Genomic DNA, 18,140 nt, shown 5'->3' on the forward strand with positions numbered 1-18,140 from the left:
CTGGAGGTTTATATAGAAGCTGTGAATAAAAAAGTAGGATATTTTTTAATTACAACTATTTGGAACATTATTAAACCAATCCAAGACCAGGACATTTCCCCCACTTCATGGCCACTGACTATTTCAGGTTTTTAGTATTAAATAGCTTTTCCATTCTGTCACTAGCTTTTCTAATGACAGAAATGTATTGCTGTGGTTCAGGTCATTACCTTTCCTTTTGTTATACCTCTATGTTACTCATTATTGTGTTTCTTCCATAATGTGCATGTTTTTGTTTGCTCTTTTGATGGTATATAATACAAATGGTGTGGGAGCACCGCACTACTTCTGGTAATACGTTCAGCGCTTGATTTACATTGTCTGTTGAAATATTGAGTTTCTATTTTATTTGTGCGTTTCTGCCACAGTCCTTCTTCATCTCATCCCTCTCCCCTTGCCCCCTCTTCCTCCGGGTTTGCCCCTCATTATCCTCTGTCACTCGCGGCCTGCCCCGCGCAGTCACAGCTGCTGTGTAACTCCTCCCACACAAAAGCCAGGTCACGTTATCATGACGTCATCGGAGGTCCTGTAGCTCTGTAGGATATTGCAACTACCGTCAGGTAAATAGAGATACAACAAACCTCTGGTCCTCCCGCCATTATTATAATTATTAGCTGTTGTCCTCGGGCGAGGTGTTCGCATTTCTATATTCCCCTGCGTGGTAGAACAGTGCGGGTGTTTATACTGTTTGTGAATGTGTTAGTGCGCATGCGCGCTGTCCCTTCCTTCCTTCCTGTTGTGTTTGTTCCTACCTCTGTCCTATTCATGTTATGAGGAGGCCGCTGAGGCCAGGCGTGTGAAGCATCACTACTATATACTTGTCATCTCATCTAGTGGCTCCTTAGGGTGTTGTCACACGGTGTCTTCTTGGACCGTTTTTAAACGCACTGTAACAACATGAGTTTAAAACCGGTCATAGAACTCTCCAAGAAGCTACCGTGTGACTGCATCCTAATAAGCCTTCACAAGGTCTCTGATCTGTGTGACTGCTGGTTTACAGGCTGCCCAGTGTAATAAACTGTATTATGCTGCAAAAATGAATAAGAAGCTGCATATTTGGTGAATGGAATAGTCCAGAATTCTCAGGGCGTCCTTTACCACCTCCATTAATGGTTAGGGGTCATACCTAGAACGTTCCCAGGTGTAGGGAATAACAATCTGGTTGTTGGGGTCCGACTAATGGGACGGAACCTTCAGCGATCTAGAGAACAGGGGTCACATTCTCACTAATGGTCCTACTGCTCCATTCAAAAACATAGGGAGTCGCAGATTGCCAAGCTCAGCAGTATTGGGTGCACCCCTAGTAGTGAATGGAGCCAAGCTGTCAGACCCTCACCCCACCGCAGGAAGCATACTTAACTAGATTCATCAATGTTGAATCGTATCTCTATGGATAGGGCATAACTTAAATACTAGGAACAACACCTTTAAGTTATTTTTGAAGTCCCATAAATAAATGTGGGGATTTATAGTCCTTTTTCAGGCATTTTTCTTTATGGTCTAGAGGAGTATGGAAACTCCTACAAAAAGGATTTTCATAGGAAAGAGATTTATGGCATGTCCTCAGGATGTTAGAAATGTTTTATAGATTTGTGTGAAATGAGCCACCCTCAGACCACATTTCCCAGATCACCACACCTCTATGAAGGGAACCAAGCGTTCCCATACAGTACCCTCCATTTAAGTGAGTAGGAGCTATGGGATTGACATAGAATAGCGGACTGTGCTGTTTCTGCAAGTGGGAGTCATACTTAGACATTAAATAAGGATTGACTGTGCATTCCCAACACAGAAATCTTCATTGACTACAGAAAACAAAGTTTTGTTGCCAACTATGCCATAACCTAATAGAGTATACCTTGTATATAATGGGGGACAGATATTATTAACAGATTTATTATTGCTGTTGTTAACAATTTGCTTTTCAATAACTATATTTGGTTTACAATAGAAGCCATCATGGACAAAAGCCATACAAAAAGAAAACACCGTAGTAGAAGTCATTCAGAGTCTCATCACAAATCTGTGAAAAAGAAATCTACTTCTCGCCATAGGGACAGCAGTAGCAGTTCTTCACCTCAACGGAGGAGCTCCTCTCATTCTAAATATCATGCTGATATCTCTAGGAAAGGTTGGTGATGCTACCATTAACTTGGGTTCTACTTGGGTGACTATAGTGGCTGATTTGTGACTACAGGAACATTTTTATGTACATTTTTCTACAACTATTTAAAAAAAACAACATTTTTTTTCCACAAAATTACTTTTGCATTTTCAGAGAAAGGAAAGAGGAGAAAGAGGAAAGTTAGCACGTCATCCTCATCTTCATCATCCCCGCCATCAGAGAAGAAGAAAAGAAGAAAGCGGAAGGCTAGTACATCATCATCTTCCTCCAGCTGCTCCTTCTCTTCCTCAAGTTCTTCAGATGATTCAAGTGACAGCTCAGAGCACAAGAGTAAGAAGAGAAATAAAAGAGATAAACAAGCAAAAAAGAAGAAGAAAAAGGTGAAAAATGAAAGCAAAAAACAAAACAAGAAAGATGAAGTCAAACTGAAAAGCCAGGATCCCCCAAACAAGACTGAAGACTTCCATCCTGGACCCTCTCTAGATCTGTGGCAGAAGGAGTCTGTAGAAAACAGTGGCCCAGGTAAAGATGTTGTGTTGTACCTCTGCTTGACTTCATAGTAAATGTAAATCATAGGATGTTTATCTATTCATATGGTTACCAAATAAGCAATATTGTTTGTGTCCAAAAGTTTTGACTGATGAACAAAAAACACGTATACAAGCAATGAAACCAATGACCAAGGAGGAGTGGGATGCTCGGCAGAGTGTTATCCGCAGAGTGACGGATCCTGAAACGGGTAGAACGAGGTGAGTGCACTGCTTCATTTTTTCAAAGTAATGTTATTAATATTATTAAACCTTATACTTGTTTGAAACTACCGGTAGGAAAAATTTTGCTCCTCTGTCACCAGGATGTGAATGCTTAAAGGGTTTTCCCATGAAGAAAAGACACTTAATTGTACTTAGAATAACAAAATAACATATTCTCCAATTCACTATTATTAACAAAAATGCAGCATTTTACAGGGTGTCTCTATCAGTCCTCATGTACACAATTATGGTTGCCCCTGGACCCGACCCGGGATCTTCTGAGTTTAGGGTTTGCAGACATATTGTTCTCCTGTCTGACGCTGTGCTGAACTCCTCCTCCCCTCTACATTCCAGGATGAGCTCTCACACACAGACACAATGACTTCCTGCTGGCAAACAGCACAGCGTGAGGGGACTAAAGCTACAGGCAAATAAGATCTTTATCCAGGGCTAAGGGAGGGAGGTATTTAGCAGATCTTACAATATGTAATGGCTGTGATTGCAGAGGGGAGTACGTCATGTGTAATATGCATCTCATGATCTCTTGCATCTCTCTTTCTATGTGTAAGGTACTATAAATATTCAGAAGCTAAATGAAAGTGTATATAAACATTGTACCCTGATAATCTAACCACATTGTCATCTCACAGAACGAAAGGAAACATGAAGTGTCTGGTTAGAGAGTCCTCGCCCACACTCTGGAATCTTACACCAACCATCACTGAGTGTTAGGAGCTAAAACAGCAATTTAAAAAAAAACTGAGTAAAATTGTAAAGTAAGGGGTTAAAATTATCTTGATTGTGTAAACATCACTAGGGGATTGAAATTTGAAAATTTTCTTTCATGGACAAACTTTCTCCCTGGATGAATGACTTGTCTTCATGTGTTCAAAATAGATTTATTATAGAAAGTACAGAAGAAGTAAATGTACTGAATCTTTGTAATCAATGAACGTCACACACACAAAATATTTATTATTAAAACACATTTTGTTGTCCCATATATACAAAATAATATGAATTTCTTGTTCAGACTTATTAAAGGAGATGGTGAAGTACTTGAAGAAATTGTAAGCAAAGATCGGCACAAAGAAATCAATAAGGTATGTATGTGTGAACATTGTGGAGGCAGCTTATAGATAATCTGGTTGAAGGGAGTCTAGAAGCAAAGCTATATCAGTGTTAGGTAGCAGTTCTGGAGATCTGTACGTGCACGCTGGTACTAGCAGGAGGACTTTGCATTTATATTCCAGCATTGCAGCTTGATTTGTAGAACTGCTGTGTTCTTTGATATGTGCTGTAATATCCAACCAGAATCTGGTTACTGTTATGACTGGGGAGGGTCTGTGCTGCAAGATTTTACACAGGCGTGCAACCAGTCCAGCTGCAATCCTGGAAAATAAATGCATTTTTCACAGCCTGCTACTACACAGGACCCATTAAAGTATGGTTACACAGATGCTACCTTACATTGCCTAAAGTTTTCTGTAGAGAAAAAAAAAATAGTTGTAGACTTCCTTTAAGGCTATATTCACACTGCCGTTGCCCGCCCGTACCGTACCGTAGCGGGCAACGGCAGTGTACGGGGAGAGGAGGAGGAGGTGAGCGCAGCTCACCCCCGCCCCTCTCCATAGCAACCTATGGCGCACGGCGCCGTATTACGGGAAAAGATAGGACAGGTCCTATCTTTTTCCTGGGTACGGTGCCGCACGTATGCTGCACCGTACCGCTCCCGTAGGGTGCCGTGCGCCCATAGAAGTGTATGGGGGACGTATATCGGCCGTATATACGTCCCCCATACGTTAGTGTGAATGTAGCCTAAGTGTTTTGGAAAACCTCATAGTAGGCCAAAGCAGTCTAAACTCTGCCACACTTTGTAAAGTACTGTGCACATGAGTTTAGCCCTTACAGGAGGAAACATAAGGTGCGTTTTAATGTATTTATCAAAGAGAGAGAGATCTGCTGTTCTTTGCTTATGCTGTTCTTTGCTTTCCATTGTGTTTTGCAGCACGCTACAGCAAATGACGGCTTTACTTTTCAGAAGAGATCCGGGATGATGTAAGGGCCCCGTCCACCCACCTGCCACCTATGGTCATTCTACATCCTGGCAACACTTTTAAGGAACCTTTCCAGATATTAGACTGTTAGCCATAGTCCTTATTGATTTATTGATACCCTTGTCTGATAAGCCCTTTCTTTCTTATATGCTACAGAAAATAAAACTTGCATTCTCACTTTTTTTTTCTCCTTTACTAAAAGCTCTGTAGACTTTCTACCCCCTATCCTGTTATATATAAGCCTAGTAATATCTTATCTCCTTGCTGATCCGCTGCCATAGTAATCTAGACACAATAAATAAGACATTGGGGATCGCTTAGTGAAATGTCTTACACATAACATTTTGGTAAGTTTTGCGCATAGTTCCTGACTTTTGTACCCTGATTCTGTCCGTTTTCTTTTTTGTTGATCAATATTCTGACACATTTATTACTTATTTACTTTATAAAAATAGCACAATTTTTTTTATTATTGCACAAAAAAAACACTCAATTTTAAATAAGTATTATAATGTATTAAAGGGCTCTGCACCTTTTGGAAAATTCATAAAATCTGAAAATATCACTAGGCATGGGCATTTTTGATAACATAAGACATAGCAGCAGATGTCACATAATATTAAAATATAACTTACTAAATAACAATGACTGACACAGCATAAATACAAACCACCTGTTAGGCATGAATATCTATTCTACAGTTGAATTAGCTGGGTAGAGGGTGGTGACAGCAGGTGCCTTATCAGGGCATACTAATATCCTTTCTAAGACTCATTGCTTCTTGCCCTTACAAGGGCAATCTCATACAGACCCTAGTAACTAGTCAATGAGTCCTACTGGATTAATACACCACGCAATAGGCACCATGCATACTACAATTTCATGAAAACAGTAATTGTAATAGAAAAGCTGTATAGCAAAATGCTCTTTTTGTTGAGATAATTTGTTTAGACTATATTTTCCAGGGTGACTGAATATACAGACAATTAGCTATGACTTCACCAACATATACAGCTTAAAGGAAACCTGTTATCAGGATTTCACATCTTTGTCTAATGACATGGCCATTTTAATACTAGTTTCCAATTTGCTTTTGTAATAAACATTACTGGTTTCACGCTCTTTTAAAGGGAACCTGTCATCAGAGGGCTCTTTTAAAGGGAACCTGTCATCAGAGGGCTCTTTTTCACTGGTGATAGGTTTCAACAAAGACTGAAAAGTATATCCAAACATGCTATTATCTTTTCTGTTCAGTAGTTAGTTTTAGAATTATGCTACTTTGAACGTTACTGGCCTCCCTGGCAGCTCATGCTCACAAGTCCTAGGGCAGTGGTGGTGAACCTATAGCACGGGTGCCAGAGGTGGCACTCGGAGCGCTTTCTGTGGGCACCCAGGCCATCACCACAGAGGACTCCATGTATTTTCCTGCAGTCCCAGACAGCCCAGGATGTGCTATGCACAGAGCTATTTTAACGTGGCAGCGCTATCTGGGACTACTGGAGGGGGGCAGATCTGGATTATCATTGTAGCTCCTGCCCTGACAATGCCTAGCGTTTATGGGACCCTGGAGGAAAGCTACAATGATCATCCAAATGTCTTCTATTTTCGGCTTTATTGGTGTCCGCAGGGTGTTGATATGAATGAAAGCTGTGACAGAGCAGGGAGTATAATGAACAATTTAAATTTCTGTGTTGGCACTTTGCAATAAATAAGTGGGTCATGGTTGTAGTTTAGGCACTCGGCCACTAAAAGGTTCGCCATCACTGTGCTAGGGGGTTGCACTTTCAAAATGGTAACGGGTACCAGCTTGTTTGAATCCATGAGAGGCACGTGCCCCCCGCTCATTGCTATTCAGCCCAAACCCCTTCCACAGCACTAATGCCGTAGGCTCCCACTCACAACATAGACTTTGTAATCCTGACATGCGCAGAGAGCAGCTCGCTGTTCACTACACATGCGTCCCTTCACTACACTATCTTACAAAGCAGTGCGGAGGTACGCAAATTGTGTAATGGGTTTGTGTACCTCCGCACTGCCTAGTAAGACAGTGTAGTGAAGGCGCACGTGTGCAGTGAGCAGCGAGCTGCCGACTTACCCCTGACAGGTTCCCTTTAAAAGTTAATAACAAAAATACCTGTTTCCATGCTAGTGAGTCGTCATCATCATTATCTGCACACTACTCTCCTTCCTGCTCCCCTTACCCTCAAGCCAACATGAGCTGACCCTGTGCTGCAGATCTCAGTCAGCTCATATCTGCATGAGGGAAAGGAAGAAGGCAGCAGGAAGTAGAGTTGTAACAGCAGTGTGCAGATAATGATGACTTGCTTGCAGGGAGCCGTCTATACTTTTATCAACATTTAAAAGTGAGGGGAACCACTTACATTAATTAAAACAGTAAAATTGTGAAATCCTGATAACAGTTTCACTTTAAATTTTAAATGATTTTGCAACAAGACCCACTTGCACAACAAATAGCATCATCTTGTATTTTCAGTGTAGTTTTGTAAAGTCACTAGCTTGTCTGGATAGCTTGTTAAAGCAGATGAAAACATTAAAAAGAAACCTAAAAAAGCCTCCATACATCTTTTGTTTTTGCAATCCTGCTCTAGCAAAGATGAGGTGTAAAACTTTAAATATCCAGCAATTTATAACTTTGATGAAAATTTATTTTTGGAGAAGAGGCACCAGGTCTGTACAGACTGGGAACATTGTAATTGAAACAAGATGTCCACTCGCTTCCAGCGACACTGATGTTTGGATGATGTGTCCTCTGTCATAAACAATCAGCATGACACTTCAGCCAGCCGCTTGTCAGCTGGAAGAGCCTTTACACTCATATCTTGGCAGAATGGAGCGGTGTCTGTCAGCAACTCATTATGTGTGACACTGCCTGAAGAACTGCTGACTGTTTAGAAAGAGGGCAAGAAGATATTTGTCTACAGCACATTGCCTTCTCACAGCAGTTTATTAACGGTCACCTTGGCCGTCTTGTTTATCTCCTCGAATCTCCAGACACAAGTGATGACAGTAATATTTTAATAACTTGATGGTAAATAATTTGCTTAAAAATGCAATGAAAACTTTGAGAAATGCAAGAATAGATGCCATATTCTGGAGAACATAGGGGAATTTAGAGGAATAACCAACTTAAATTCAGAGAAACAAGAGGCCCTGCATCAAATTTAGATTTATGGCACGGGCACACATTTGTCTGTAACTCTCCGTTTAGCAGGGGCAAATACCAAACATGAAATAAATGCATAGAAATGTATAATGTGCTATGTACTATACTACTTGATTCTTTTCAGCAGTACAGAATGTTTGCCGCACCTAGGGGCTTGCAGCCACGTGGTCTGTCTTTATTGGAAGTACCTGCTCCTGATTATTACCGTAGATGAAATGATCAGTGCTTGTGGACCCACGGTGTCACCATCTCAACCTTATACAGGGATTTGGCCACTGCCTCCTCTAATGGTGCCAGTGTGGATAGCAGCTTGTTTTGGGCAGGTCAATTGTCAGCAGACAGCCACTTACTCAATTCAGTGTTTTGTTTTTTTTAAGCCTGTAGTGGAGTCTTTTTCTTACCTCATGTCTGTGTAAAATAACTGGGCAGTGATACTCTACAGGATTTTGTCACTAATAGAAATGCAATTTAACATAATAGATGCAATATAACAGCAGAATATAGTGCGGAACACAGGAGGACATTAAGCAGGGTCCCCCATCCTAAATGGGCCCCCCTGCCAGTGGACTCACAATTTGAGAAGCTGCTGCCGGGGACTTGCATCCGAATAAGATACAGCAGTTCCAAGGGGCTTCTCTTCTTTGGCTTCAACTAAACCTCCACTATCCCCTTGCTGTCTCTTCTTCCTGTACTATGTCCTCCTATGCTGCAGGGGGCAAGGTCATAGTGTGGATTCTTCCAGCTGCCATCTCCTTCCCTACATGTGATGATTTTGTGAGGTTTGCCAAAGGGTCCTTAAAACCTTTGGCTGATGTTTCCCATGGTGATTGGCTGTCGATGATGTTCAGGGTGTTTTCTTGGTGAGATCTCTGTCCTTATATGCACAGTGACATAATTGGGGAACCCCCCAATCATACACTCCAAGACCGGGGAATACTTCTGTATACTGACCCCATTGATTTTGCTGGCATCCGCTGAGTGAAGAGGGGGGAGGGTGTGAGGAAAACGTTAATGTTCTGGTTCATGGGGCCCTTTTTAAAAAAAATTCCATGAAACCCAGCCTTTTCTAGGTACCCTCTGGCGTCTATATCAGGACAGCTCTGTTAGGACAAGTCTGTCAGGACCGTAGGAAAGCCAAGGAAAAGAGACCAACCCAGTGATTGAAATTAAAAGTTGGGGTTCATATATAAATAATAAGTATAAAAAAACTTTGTAATAAGTATTATCAGAGGAAAGTGCATCTCTCACCTTTTATCGGTCCTCTCCTGCCTGTTTTGTCGCTTAGACCCGTCAGGTGCAGAACAGTTAGAAGCATACAGATAAAGACCTGAAGGTCTTAGAGCAAATAACAGTGATATATCTGCCACACCACGATAATAACCAGAGATTCTGTTTCCTATATTTTCCTGAACTATTAATTAGCAAAAAAAAAATAAAAAAATAGAGCTGTGTTTAAGCATAATGTTAACAAGACTTGAAGCTCACAATACCTTAATGTATTTCATATATTAATACATGATAATAGTAACAGGTGAGTAATGTTACTGATAAAATAAATGATACCTCTTCGTCATCATCTTAGTGGTCTTTACGGGAGAAAGGTAAACCTGAATACTTACTTGTGTAATGGAAATACTATGTACTGTTACACTGCTTTTCTTTACCCAGGGTTGATGTCTGACTGTGTGTGTGTGTGTGTGTATATATATATATAAGTGTGTAAGTATGTATGTATATATGTCTGCGTGTGTGCCAGTGGAAACTGACGAGACAAGATTGTCTTGCTGTAGAGTTCAACCTTTACATTTGTGCAGATATATTGAAGAAGTTACCACATATGTTCTGAACTGATATCTCGTTGTAGTATACATATTATACATTTTATTAAATCGACGCTGCAGAAAAGTAATACAATCCAAAAGCCTTCCCAAATCTTTAATCTGTGTAACGTACAATGGGTACTGCACAGAAAGCACAGAGGCCTAAAACAACACACTTACACACGTACAAGCAAAATAGTATTTGTACACACACCAAAGTAATACAAAAAATGAAAACCAGGGAGCAGCAGACAGACATTTGGAAGAGTTCATGTGCAAGTCTCTCTCGTATGTCTGCACACCAATTGTCACTGTTATCCCTAACAAATAACTCTTTATAAATAAAATATTATTACATAGAAAACCAACAGTTTATATGATTATAGTCCTGGAGATAATACGAGAAATGTAAGGCTACTGGAACTTCTAGGAAATGCAGCAAAGGTACAAAAACCTTTCTGTCCGGGCTTGAAAAAGTGCAGGATCCTATACATGGGAGGCAAATTGCTAGCAATCCATCAATGCTAGTGGTGTCTAGAACAGCCAGCTACCGGTGAAAGGGTTGCAATCTGGACGGTAAGATAAGCTCTGGTTTTCATTTATTGTATTTTCTAACATTTGTAAACTTATTTTTTATTTCTTTTTGGTTATTTGAGACTAAGATGTTGAATCAATGGATACAACTTTTTGTAGGAGAAACAGATGCAGGTTGTGGTTAGGCCATCTGAAGCAACAGAGACAAAAACGAGCAGTTTCAAACTGATAAAGAATTGGCATTATCACCAAGATACACACAAAGCTATTTCAGAGTCAGCAGGCCCGAACCCTATTTAAAAGCGGATTTTGACTATTGCTTTGGAAAATGAGTACAGACTAACATGGTTATCACATATAATCCAATGGATAATGATGAGCTGGACTTCTCTTGCCAAATTCTTTGCGGTGGAATCTCGTAAAACAAATCAACACCTTCTGATATTATTGCGGTCATAAATATATATATTTATATTCAGTTATATTATTTCCACGTGGCAAAGATCCAAAAAACAGATAGTCAGGAAAGGCAGAATGTTATGAGAAAGCTTCACAAAGAGCGAATGTATGAAGATATACAGAATATGATTGTCAATTCTACATGGGAGATATGGAGCAATGAGGATAAATCTAGAATATTGCACTTATGCAAATAACAATTACATTATACTTGGTCCTTTAATTTAATTGCTTTGTACATAATGCCTGAAAAACAAAAAAAAGCTACTTTTTTATTTTTTTTTATATTCATTAAAAACCCAGAGCCTTTTCCCCACCCTAGACATTTTCTACATAAATAAATAACTTTCACTTTTATATAACCACTTTTCTGAACATTTACATTTGTATGTTGTACAATATCTACACACAATAGTTTATCATCCCTTGCACATAACAATAAATTTACATACATGTTTCCCTTTGTGCATTTTTCTGGTTGCCCACATTGACTACTTTAAAAGGCCATATCTAATTCTTTATACCCATTGTATTGTCCCACTTTAGGGTGAATGTTCTAATCTATGGCAGCGACCTTCTGTAAGATGTATTCAGCCACAGCTTACAATACACAATGTTCATTGTGCTTATATTGTAAGTAATAAATTATCAAAATCTTGCTTCAAACTACTGCGGCAGCTCATTTGTAATCTTTAGCCGTTATCCAAAAATGGATTATTCAATTTCTTACCAATTTTAACAGTTATAGAAATATAAAGCTAAAGATTTGTAAAAATAAACCTTTTTTTGTGAGGGGTGGGTGGGATAATAGGTAAATAAATGTCTACTATTTAATGCGCTTCATATCTAATCTTTTTAACACTATACATGTATAGGTGAAATAAGCTTTCCTAAAGGGATTTGCATTATATGTTTGGAAAGGTGAAACACGTTGCTGTTGATACTTGCAAGCAAAAGGTACAACCCACTTTCTAGAGATAAACCCATCTCAAATTGTTATTTTGTTATAAAGGGGCATAAGCAACGCACGTAACAGTGTAAGCAGCGAAAGAATCCTTACAGTCATTGCACACACACGCATTCTTGGACTTTATATCATTAAGTTGAAAGCTTTTTCTTTTTTTTTTTGGCTTTTGTTCACCTTTGCAGGTGACAACCAGGAGAATTCACAGTGCTCAAGTATGTACAGTAACTAACTGTACTCTTCACTTCCAAATGACTGGTTAAAAAGTGGACGGTCAGACCAAATAAGTTGCAGGGATACAAATTTGCTATTTGGAGCAGTCAGCTTTCAGCTGAGATTACGAGGTTCAATAGACTGTCAATGCCTTTGCACATTGTAACCGCCAGGTTAAAGAGTAGAGCTGGGGAAATTGAGATATGGCCTTTTTGTTTCTACCTTCCATTATTTTTGGCACGCCTGCTTTTATCCTGCATACCGGGGTGAAACAACGGCACACAAAAAAAATAAAAGAATAAAATAATAATATCTATCCCCTGGTTTAGCAATATTTAAATTACCATGCACTACAGACAAGGATGTGTAGCTACATGAGATGGTAACAGATCTCCAATCTAAAAATTATCAGTGCAAAGAAAAAAAAATGAGGTTGTACAGTTGAGCAACTACACGCAAAAGCAGCAAACTGGACGAATACAGAATCTTAAGAACTTTAGATACAAAAGGATTTCGGTTACTGGATAGAGCTTATCCTCTGATGACCAATGTTACAGCAAAGGATACCTGCGCAGTGCATTGACACTTAGAAAGGTGTTCTTAACACAGGTCCAGAACATATTGAAATGAGCAAGGCAGACTTGTCAGAAGATCCTGGAATATTGTCATTGCATGAAAAGTATCTTCTTTTCCAGAAAAAGAAAAAAAAAAAGAAGAAAAATGATTCAGTTTATTATGTGTTGTGCCTTGACCGAAGTCAAAAAGGGCTTGACTAAAGTCTAATGATCTCTCCAGTTTCCAGCTTGTTGGAGGCTGCCTATCCTGAGTTTTCAGCAAACTCAAACTTGTAGGCGAATGTGACCAGTGTACTATCCCCTTTCACTACTTAATAAGACATGTGCTGTGTATTTTAGAGTAACATTTCAGAGATGGCTAAGGTATAGGAGGCACGTATTTACATCAAGACGTCACCGGACCGGCATAAAAATAAATAAAATAAAAACATTGGGCTACTTATGAATTTACTTTGCTCCCCCCCCCCTCTGTGGTTTCGGATAATTATCTCCTGGGCACGACTACCCTTTTAAGGCCTGCAGTTCATCCCTTATGATCACCAGCTCTGCTATTGTTGTTATATAGTAGCACCATTTTGTCAACCACCGTCTCCAACAAAGTTGTGCCTCTGTCACTCTTTGTCCCCACCCCCACCTTTACACTGCCAAGAGCATGAGAAAATGTCCAGACATTTGAGGCTCACTTCTGACTTAAAACGCCAGATTCCAGCTTGGTATTGCCCGCACTCCTGCCCCAGCATCCCGCTGCAATACTCATACTTCTTTGGCTGCGTTCCTTTTCACGATCCCGGTCACTCTCAGACTGACTTTGTGTTCTTTCCGGTTTGTGGTTGCTGCTACTAGTGGGTTGTGACGAGATAGTACGAAGCAAGTGATTCCTTTTTCTCAGAAAATCTGATTGACCAGGGAGGCAGAAGCTTCCCTTTCGCAATGCTATCCTGTTTGTGTTCTTGGCAGGCCGTGATCGGTGGCTGTATTCCAGTTGGGCAAGGTGAGAAGCATAACCCTCAGTGATAAACTGCAAAAATAACACAGGTTACAAATGACGACTTTAATTATTTGTTAATTATTTTTTTATGAGCAGTTCAGAATGTAAATGTTACCTAAATTTCTGATTAGAGGACGTCTACAATTTGCTTTTATGCATTATGAACCAAACATACCTTGAGAATGCTGTAGCTACTCTGAAGCAGAAACATATCTTGTTTAATCCCTGAATTTTGCTGAAAAAACAATTACAAAATTATGATAATAAGGCTCTGTCACTCTTGTGGCTGCTCCGGTGCTTCTCTTCTTACCCCAATTATGCACTGCGTCAGAGAATGCTGTACTCACTGTGTTGTCCCTGACAGACAGAAATAATCAATGGCTGCACCATCCCCCAGCTGCTATGTATAAGTCATCCAGCTCAGGTTGATTAGTCCTGTGTGTGGAATTTGGGAAGCTCTGTGTAATGTATTTATGTAGCCTGCATGCATGCAATCCAGCTTTTCCAAGGTCCTGAATTGCAAAACCACTCGGCTCAGGGATTAAATAACTACCGTATATACTCGAGTATAAGCCGACCCGAGTATAAGCCGAGACCCCTAATTTTACCATCAAAAACTGGGAAAACCTATTGACTCGAGTATAAGCCGAGGGTGGGAAATGCATTAGTCACGGACCCCCCCCAATATGTATACAGCCTGCCCCCAGTAGTATACAGCACTGCCCCCAGTAGTATACAGCACTGCCCCCAGTAGTATACAGCACTGCCCCCAGTAGTATACAGCCAGCCCAGCATTAAAAGAAAATAATAAACTTATATACTCACCCTCCGGTGGCCCCGACCTGCAGCGCTGCTCTCCCGATGTCCGCGCGGGTCCTCCTCTGGCTTCGGCGCCCGTCTTCTGTCTTCACTAACCCCGTGCCGGGCGCCTGAGGAAAAACATGGCGGCGCCGGCACGAAGTTAGTGAAGACAGAAGACGGGCGCCGAAGCCAGAAGAGGACCCGCGCGGACATCGGGGGAGCAGCGCTGCAGGTCGGGGCCACCGGAGGGCGAGTATATAAGTTTATTATTTTTTAAAGATTTTTTTATGACTGTATGACTCATGTATAAGCCGAGGGGGCGTTTTTCAACACATTTTTTGTGCTGAAAAACTCGGCTTATACACAAGTATATACGGTATATATTTCTTCATCAGTGTAGCTACAGCATTCTTAAGGTATGTTTGGTTCACAATGCATAAAAACAAATGGTAGTCCTTTAAAAAGAGATTCAGCATTGTTAGTTAAACTGTTAAAAGTTTTGGCTCCACTTTCAAAGTAATTTTTAATGCATATAAAAAACGCAAAGATACATTTTTATGGAAAGCTGACACGTGCGTGCAGGATAGATTGAAAATTCTCAGTTGTCTCCGAGCTGAGCTGAGTCTCCATTATTTATCTACACCCCTCTTCATAGAACTCTACAAGCACAGGAAGTCTGATACTTTTTCAGTCACTCTGTGGCTGATTTAACACTGATTTCAGAGTGAATGTACATATCTGTTTTTACTATTGATTAAGCAGGTATATGCATTTTTGTCCAGTTCCTCTTTAAGGGCAATAATTTATAAAATATCTATTATGGTCAGCAGGGAGGCCCAGTTATGGAGTATCTTGTTAGTTTACATGTTATCGTCTGTTTAAAGAAAAGTTATACAATTTTCCAATATACTCCCTGCATCAATTCCTCACTGATTTCTAGATCTCTGCTTGCTGTCATTCTATGGGAAGCTTCTATGTTGCCAGTGGATAGAAATCTGTCCATGGTCAAGTGATGTCACACAGGTACACTATTTGTTAGTATCATAGAGAATAGTCGTAACTGTGTGATATAACGAGCCATGCACCTGTGTGACCATGGTCAGACTTCTGTCCACAGGAAGTAATCATAGCAGCTCTCTATAGAATGACAGCAAGCAGAGATCTAGAAAAGTGCAAGGAATTGATACAGAAAGTATATTGGAAAATTGTATAACTTTTTATCATGAAAAAAATAACAATTTGCCAAAACGGGAATACCTCTTTAACCCCTTACCAACATGTGACATATCTATATTCACATCAGCTGCGGGTATATGGATTGGGCTCACAGGCTGAGCCCTCTCCAAATAAGGTGGACGACGATCTGTTGCCATGACAGCCAAGGCTGTCTGGTTTTACACCATGGTGTGTAAAATCCCCATATACTGCCTACTGTAGCATAGCAGTATATGGTAAGATCAATCAGACAACCTAGGGTTAAGTACCCTAGAGAGTCTGAAAAATAGTAAAAAATAAATAAATAAATGAAAAAACCCTAAAAATTGAAAAATCATAAACATGTTAGGTATTGCCGCATCCCAAAATATCCGATCAAAATATAATTTCTTCAAATATAATAACTTTTTTTCCCAGCGTTTAACCCTGTAACAGAAAATAGCACACAAGTTTGAAAATACCACTCTTTTGCCATTTTCAAAAATGTAAAAAAATTATTTAAAACGTGATCAAAAGACCGTACCGTCCTCAAAATGGTAGCATTGAAAATCTCATCAAAAGTTGCAAAAATTACACCACACACAGCTCAGTACACTGAAGTATGAAAACGTTATTAGCGCCAAAAGATGGAAAAATGAAGAATATTTTTTTGTACTGTGAAAGCTGTAAAATCCAAGCCCACAAGAAAATAGCACAAATTCATTACACTGCATTTGGAATTTTTTTCCTGTTTCCCACTACACTACGAAGTGCTGTCACTATAAAGTGCAATTTGTTATGCAGAAAACAAACCCTCACACAGCTCTTTACATGGAAAAATAAAAAAAATAATTTTTTTTTTTGAAGGTGGGGAGTGAAAAATGGAATTTCAAAAACAAAAAAGGGCCTGGTTGTTAAGGGGTTAATGCCCCTTTAGGACCAAATGTTCATTAATATATCTGATACATCCTTGCTCTACTGTCCACTACATACTTTTTGAGATATGATGGACCACTGCATTGAATGTTCCATGCACAGGATTAAGGATCATTAGTTTTCAGATGTTACAATTGCAATGCAAGTCTAGTAATGCAGTTTTACTGTAGGCAAAACTAATGCAGTTATGTTATTACTTTTGCAGGGCATGACAGAAAACCAAGAGAGAGAATCCCATGCACCAGTCCTGCAAGACCTACAAAAGTCATATGGTAGTTGTACTATATTTCAAGAAATTTTGATTTCACAGTCTGAGGTCTGCCACAATGTTATTACAGTTCAGTAATAAAACGCTTATTACCTGACACTGGTGTTGTAACTTCTTTGTGGGTCGGCCTACAATAAAAATCTGCATCGGTGACAACCCTATAGAGCTGTATACAGAAATGTCTTTTGTGGAGCCATAAGCTGCATGGATTTTCATGTGTACCTGTTAAAAAAAAAAACAAAAAAACAAAACAAATACATACAATTAAAACTATGTAGGTGAAATACATACACTTCTACACTCCATTCAATTTAAATCGAGTGATGGTGATAATGAATAACTTGCACAGTTATCTCTGCCAGTTCTATGTGTACTGAATGGAGCAGCAGCAGCATCACTGCTCTGCATAACAGGAAAATGCAGTATAAGTCCCCATTAGTAATGACCATTTTCTTCCTCTTGGATCTTACATCTTGTATCAGGCTCTTCAGAAAATTTGCTTTGTGCCGCAGAGGATCATGAACCAATCCATCACAAAAAGACACTACACCATGGGGGAAGTTGTGCTGTGCGAGCCATGCTACCACTCTTTGCTTCTGCATGTCAGGTCTGCCAGTCACATAAATAATGAGGTAGCCAAGATCCTGCCAGTGCCTAGAAGAACATGAAGAAGGTGTTAAAGATTCTGGCTATTCTTAATAGATAGACATGAATTCGACTTAAAGAACTGAGGCTGACCTTACTACATCTACTGCTCCTGCTCTGACTTTGGGGTCACTACCCATAATAGAAACGCTGGCAGCAAAAGATCCATCAATGCTGAACACTACAAATTCAGTTGTTCTTGGTAAAACATGGAGGTAGCTGTCAGCAAATGTATGGTCTCCCCTAAAATAAGAAAAAAAAATACATTTCAATTTAAGCCATAAGGTATCCATAAATGCTAGAATATGTTATAGCCATTTCATACATTGTAAAAGGGAGTCTATGAGCACCCAAATCACCTGACAAGTTAAACAGGCAAAATGTAGGGCACGTTATAAACTTCTAAGACATATCTATCTTACATTATTTTAGAGAAAATAATAATTTATATATTTTTATATATATTTACACAGTTTTTTGTGTAATCTGGTGTATGGACATGGTTGTGCCTAAATTTAGAGGTCTACGCATAAACTCACTCCAGGGCAGTCAATGATTATGATTAGCAGAGCCGGATCTCCATTGG

At 39.7% G+C, this 18,140-nt stretch overlaps 2 protein-coding genes across 15 annotated transcripts in view; one reads left to right on the forward strand and one right to left on the reverse strand.

The window, feature by feature from the left end:
• Window positions 1-451: 451 nt before the first annotated feature.
• Window positions 452-5,150, forward strand: ARL6IP4 (ARF like GTPase 6 interacting protein 4). Of its 2 annotated transcripts, none has more exons than XM_072144133.1 (6): window positions 452-599; window positions 1,991-2,170; window positions 2,318-2,686; window positions 2,796-2,913; window positions 3,950-4,019; window positions 4,925-5,150. In XM_072144133.1, the coding sequence occupies exons 2-6, from the start codon at window positions 1,999-2,001 to the stop codon at window positions 4,976-4,978; spliced, it is 783 nt and encodes a 260-aa protein (XP_072000234.1). In that variant the 5' UTR covers window positions 452-599; window positions 1,991-1,998; the 3' UTR covers window positions 4,979-5,150. The 2 variants fall into 2 exon arrangements, with proteins under 2 accessions (XP_072000234.1, XP_072000239.1); XM_072144138.1 differs by lacking the exon at window positions 452-599 and adding an exon at window positions 961-1,098.
• A 6,968-nt stretch (window positions 5,151-12,118) lies between these two features.
• Window positions 12,119-18,140, reverse strand: part of PITPNM2 (phosphatidylinositol transfer protein membrane associated 2) — a 202,802-nt gene continuing 196,780 nt past the window's right edge. For all 13 annotated transcript variants that reach the window (XM_072144160.1, XM_072144167.1, XM_072144181.1 and 10 more), the window contains 4 exons: window positions 17,648-17,797; window positions 17,380-17,563; window positions 17,003-17,131; window positions 12,119-13,740 (listed from right to left, as the gene is read on the reverse strand). In XM_072144160.1, the coding sequence (XP_072000261.1) occupies window positions 13,402-13,740; window positions 17,003-17,131; window positions 17,380-17,563; window positions 17,648-17,797 (802 nt within the window). In that variant the 3' untranslated portion in view covers window positions 12,119-13,401. The remainder of the gene's footprint in view (window positions 13,741-17,002; window positions 17,132-17,379; window positions 17,564-17,647; window positions 17,798-18,140) is intronic.

Source organism: Engystomops pustulosus, chromosome 1 (assembly GCF_040894005.1).
Source record: "Engystomops pustulosus chromosome 1, aEngPut4.maternal, whole genome shotgun sequence".
Classification (NCBI taxonomy): domain Eukaryota; kingdom Metazoa; phylum Chordata; class Amphibia; order Anura; family Leptodactylidae; genus Engystomops; species Engystomops pustulosus.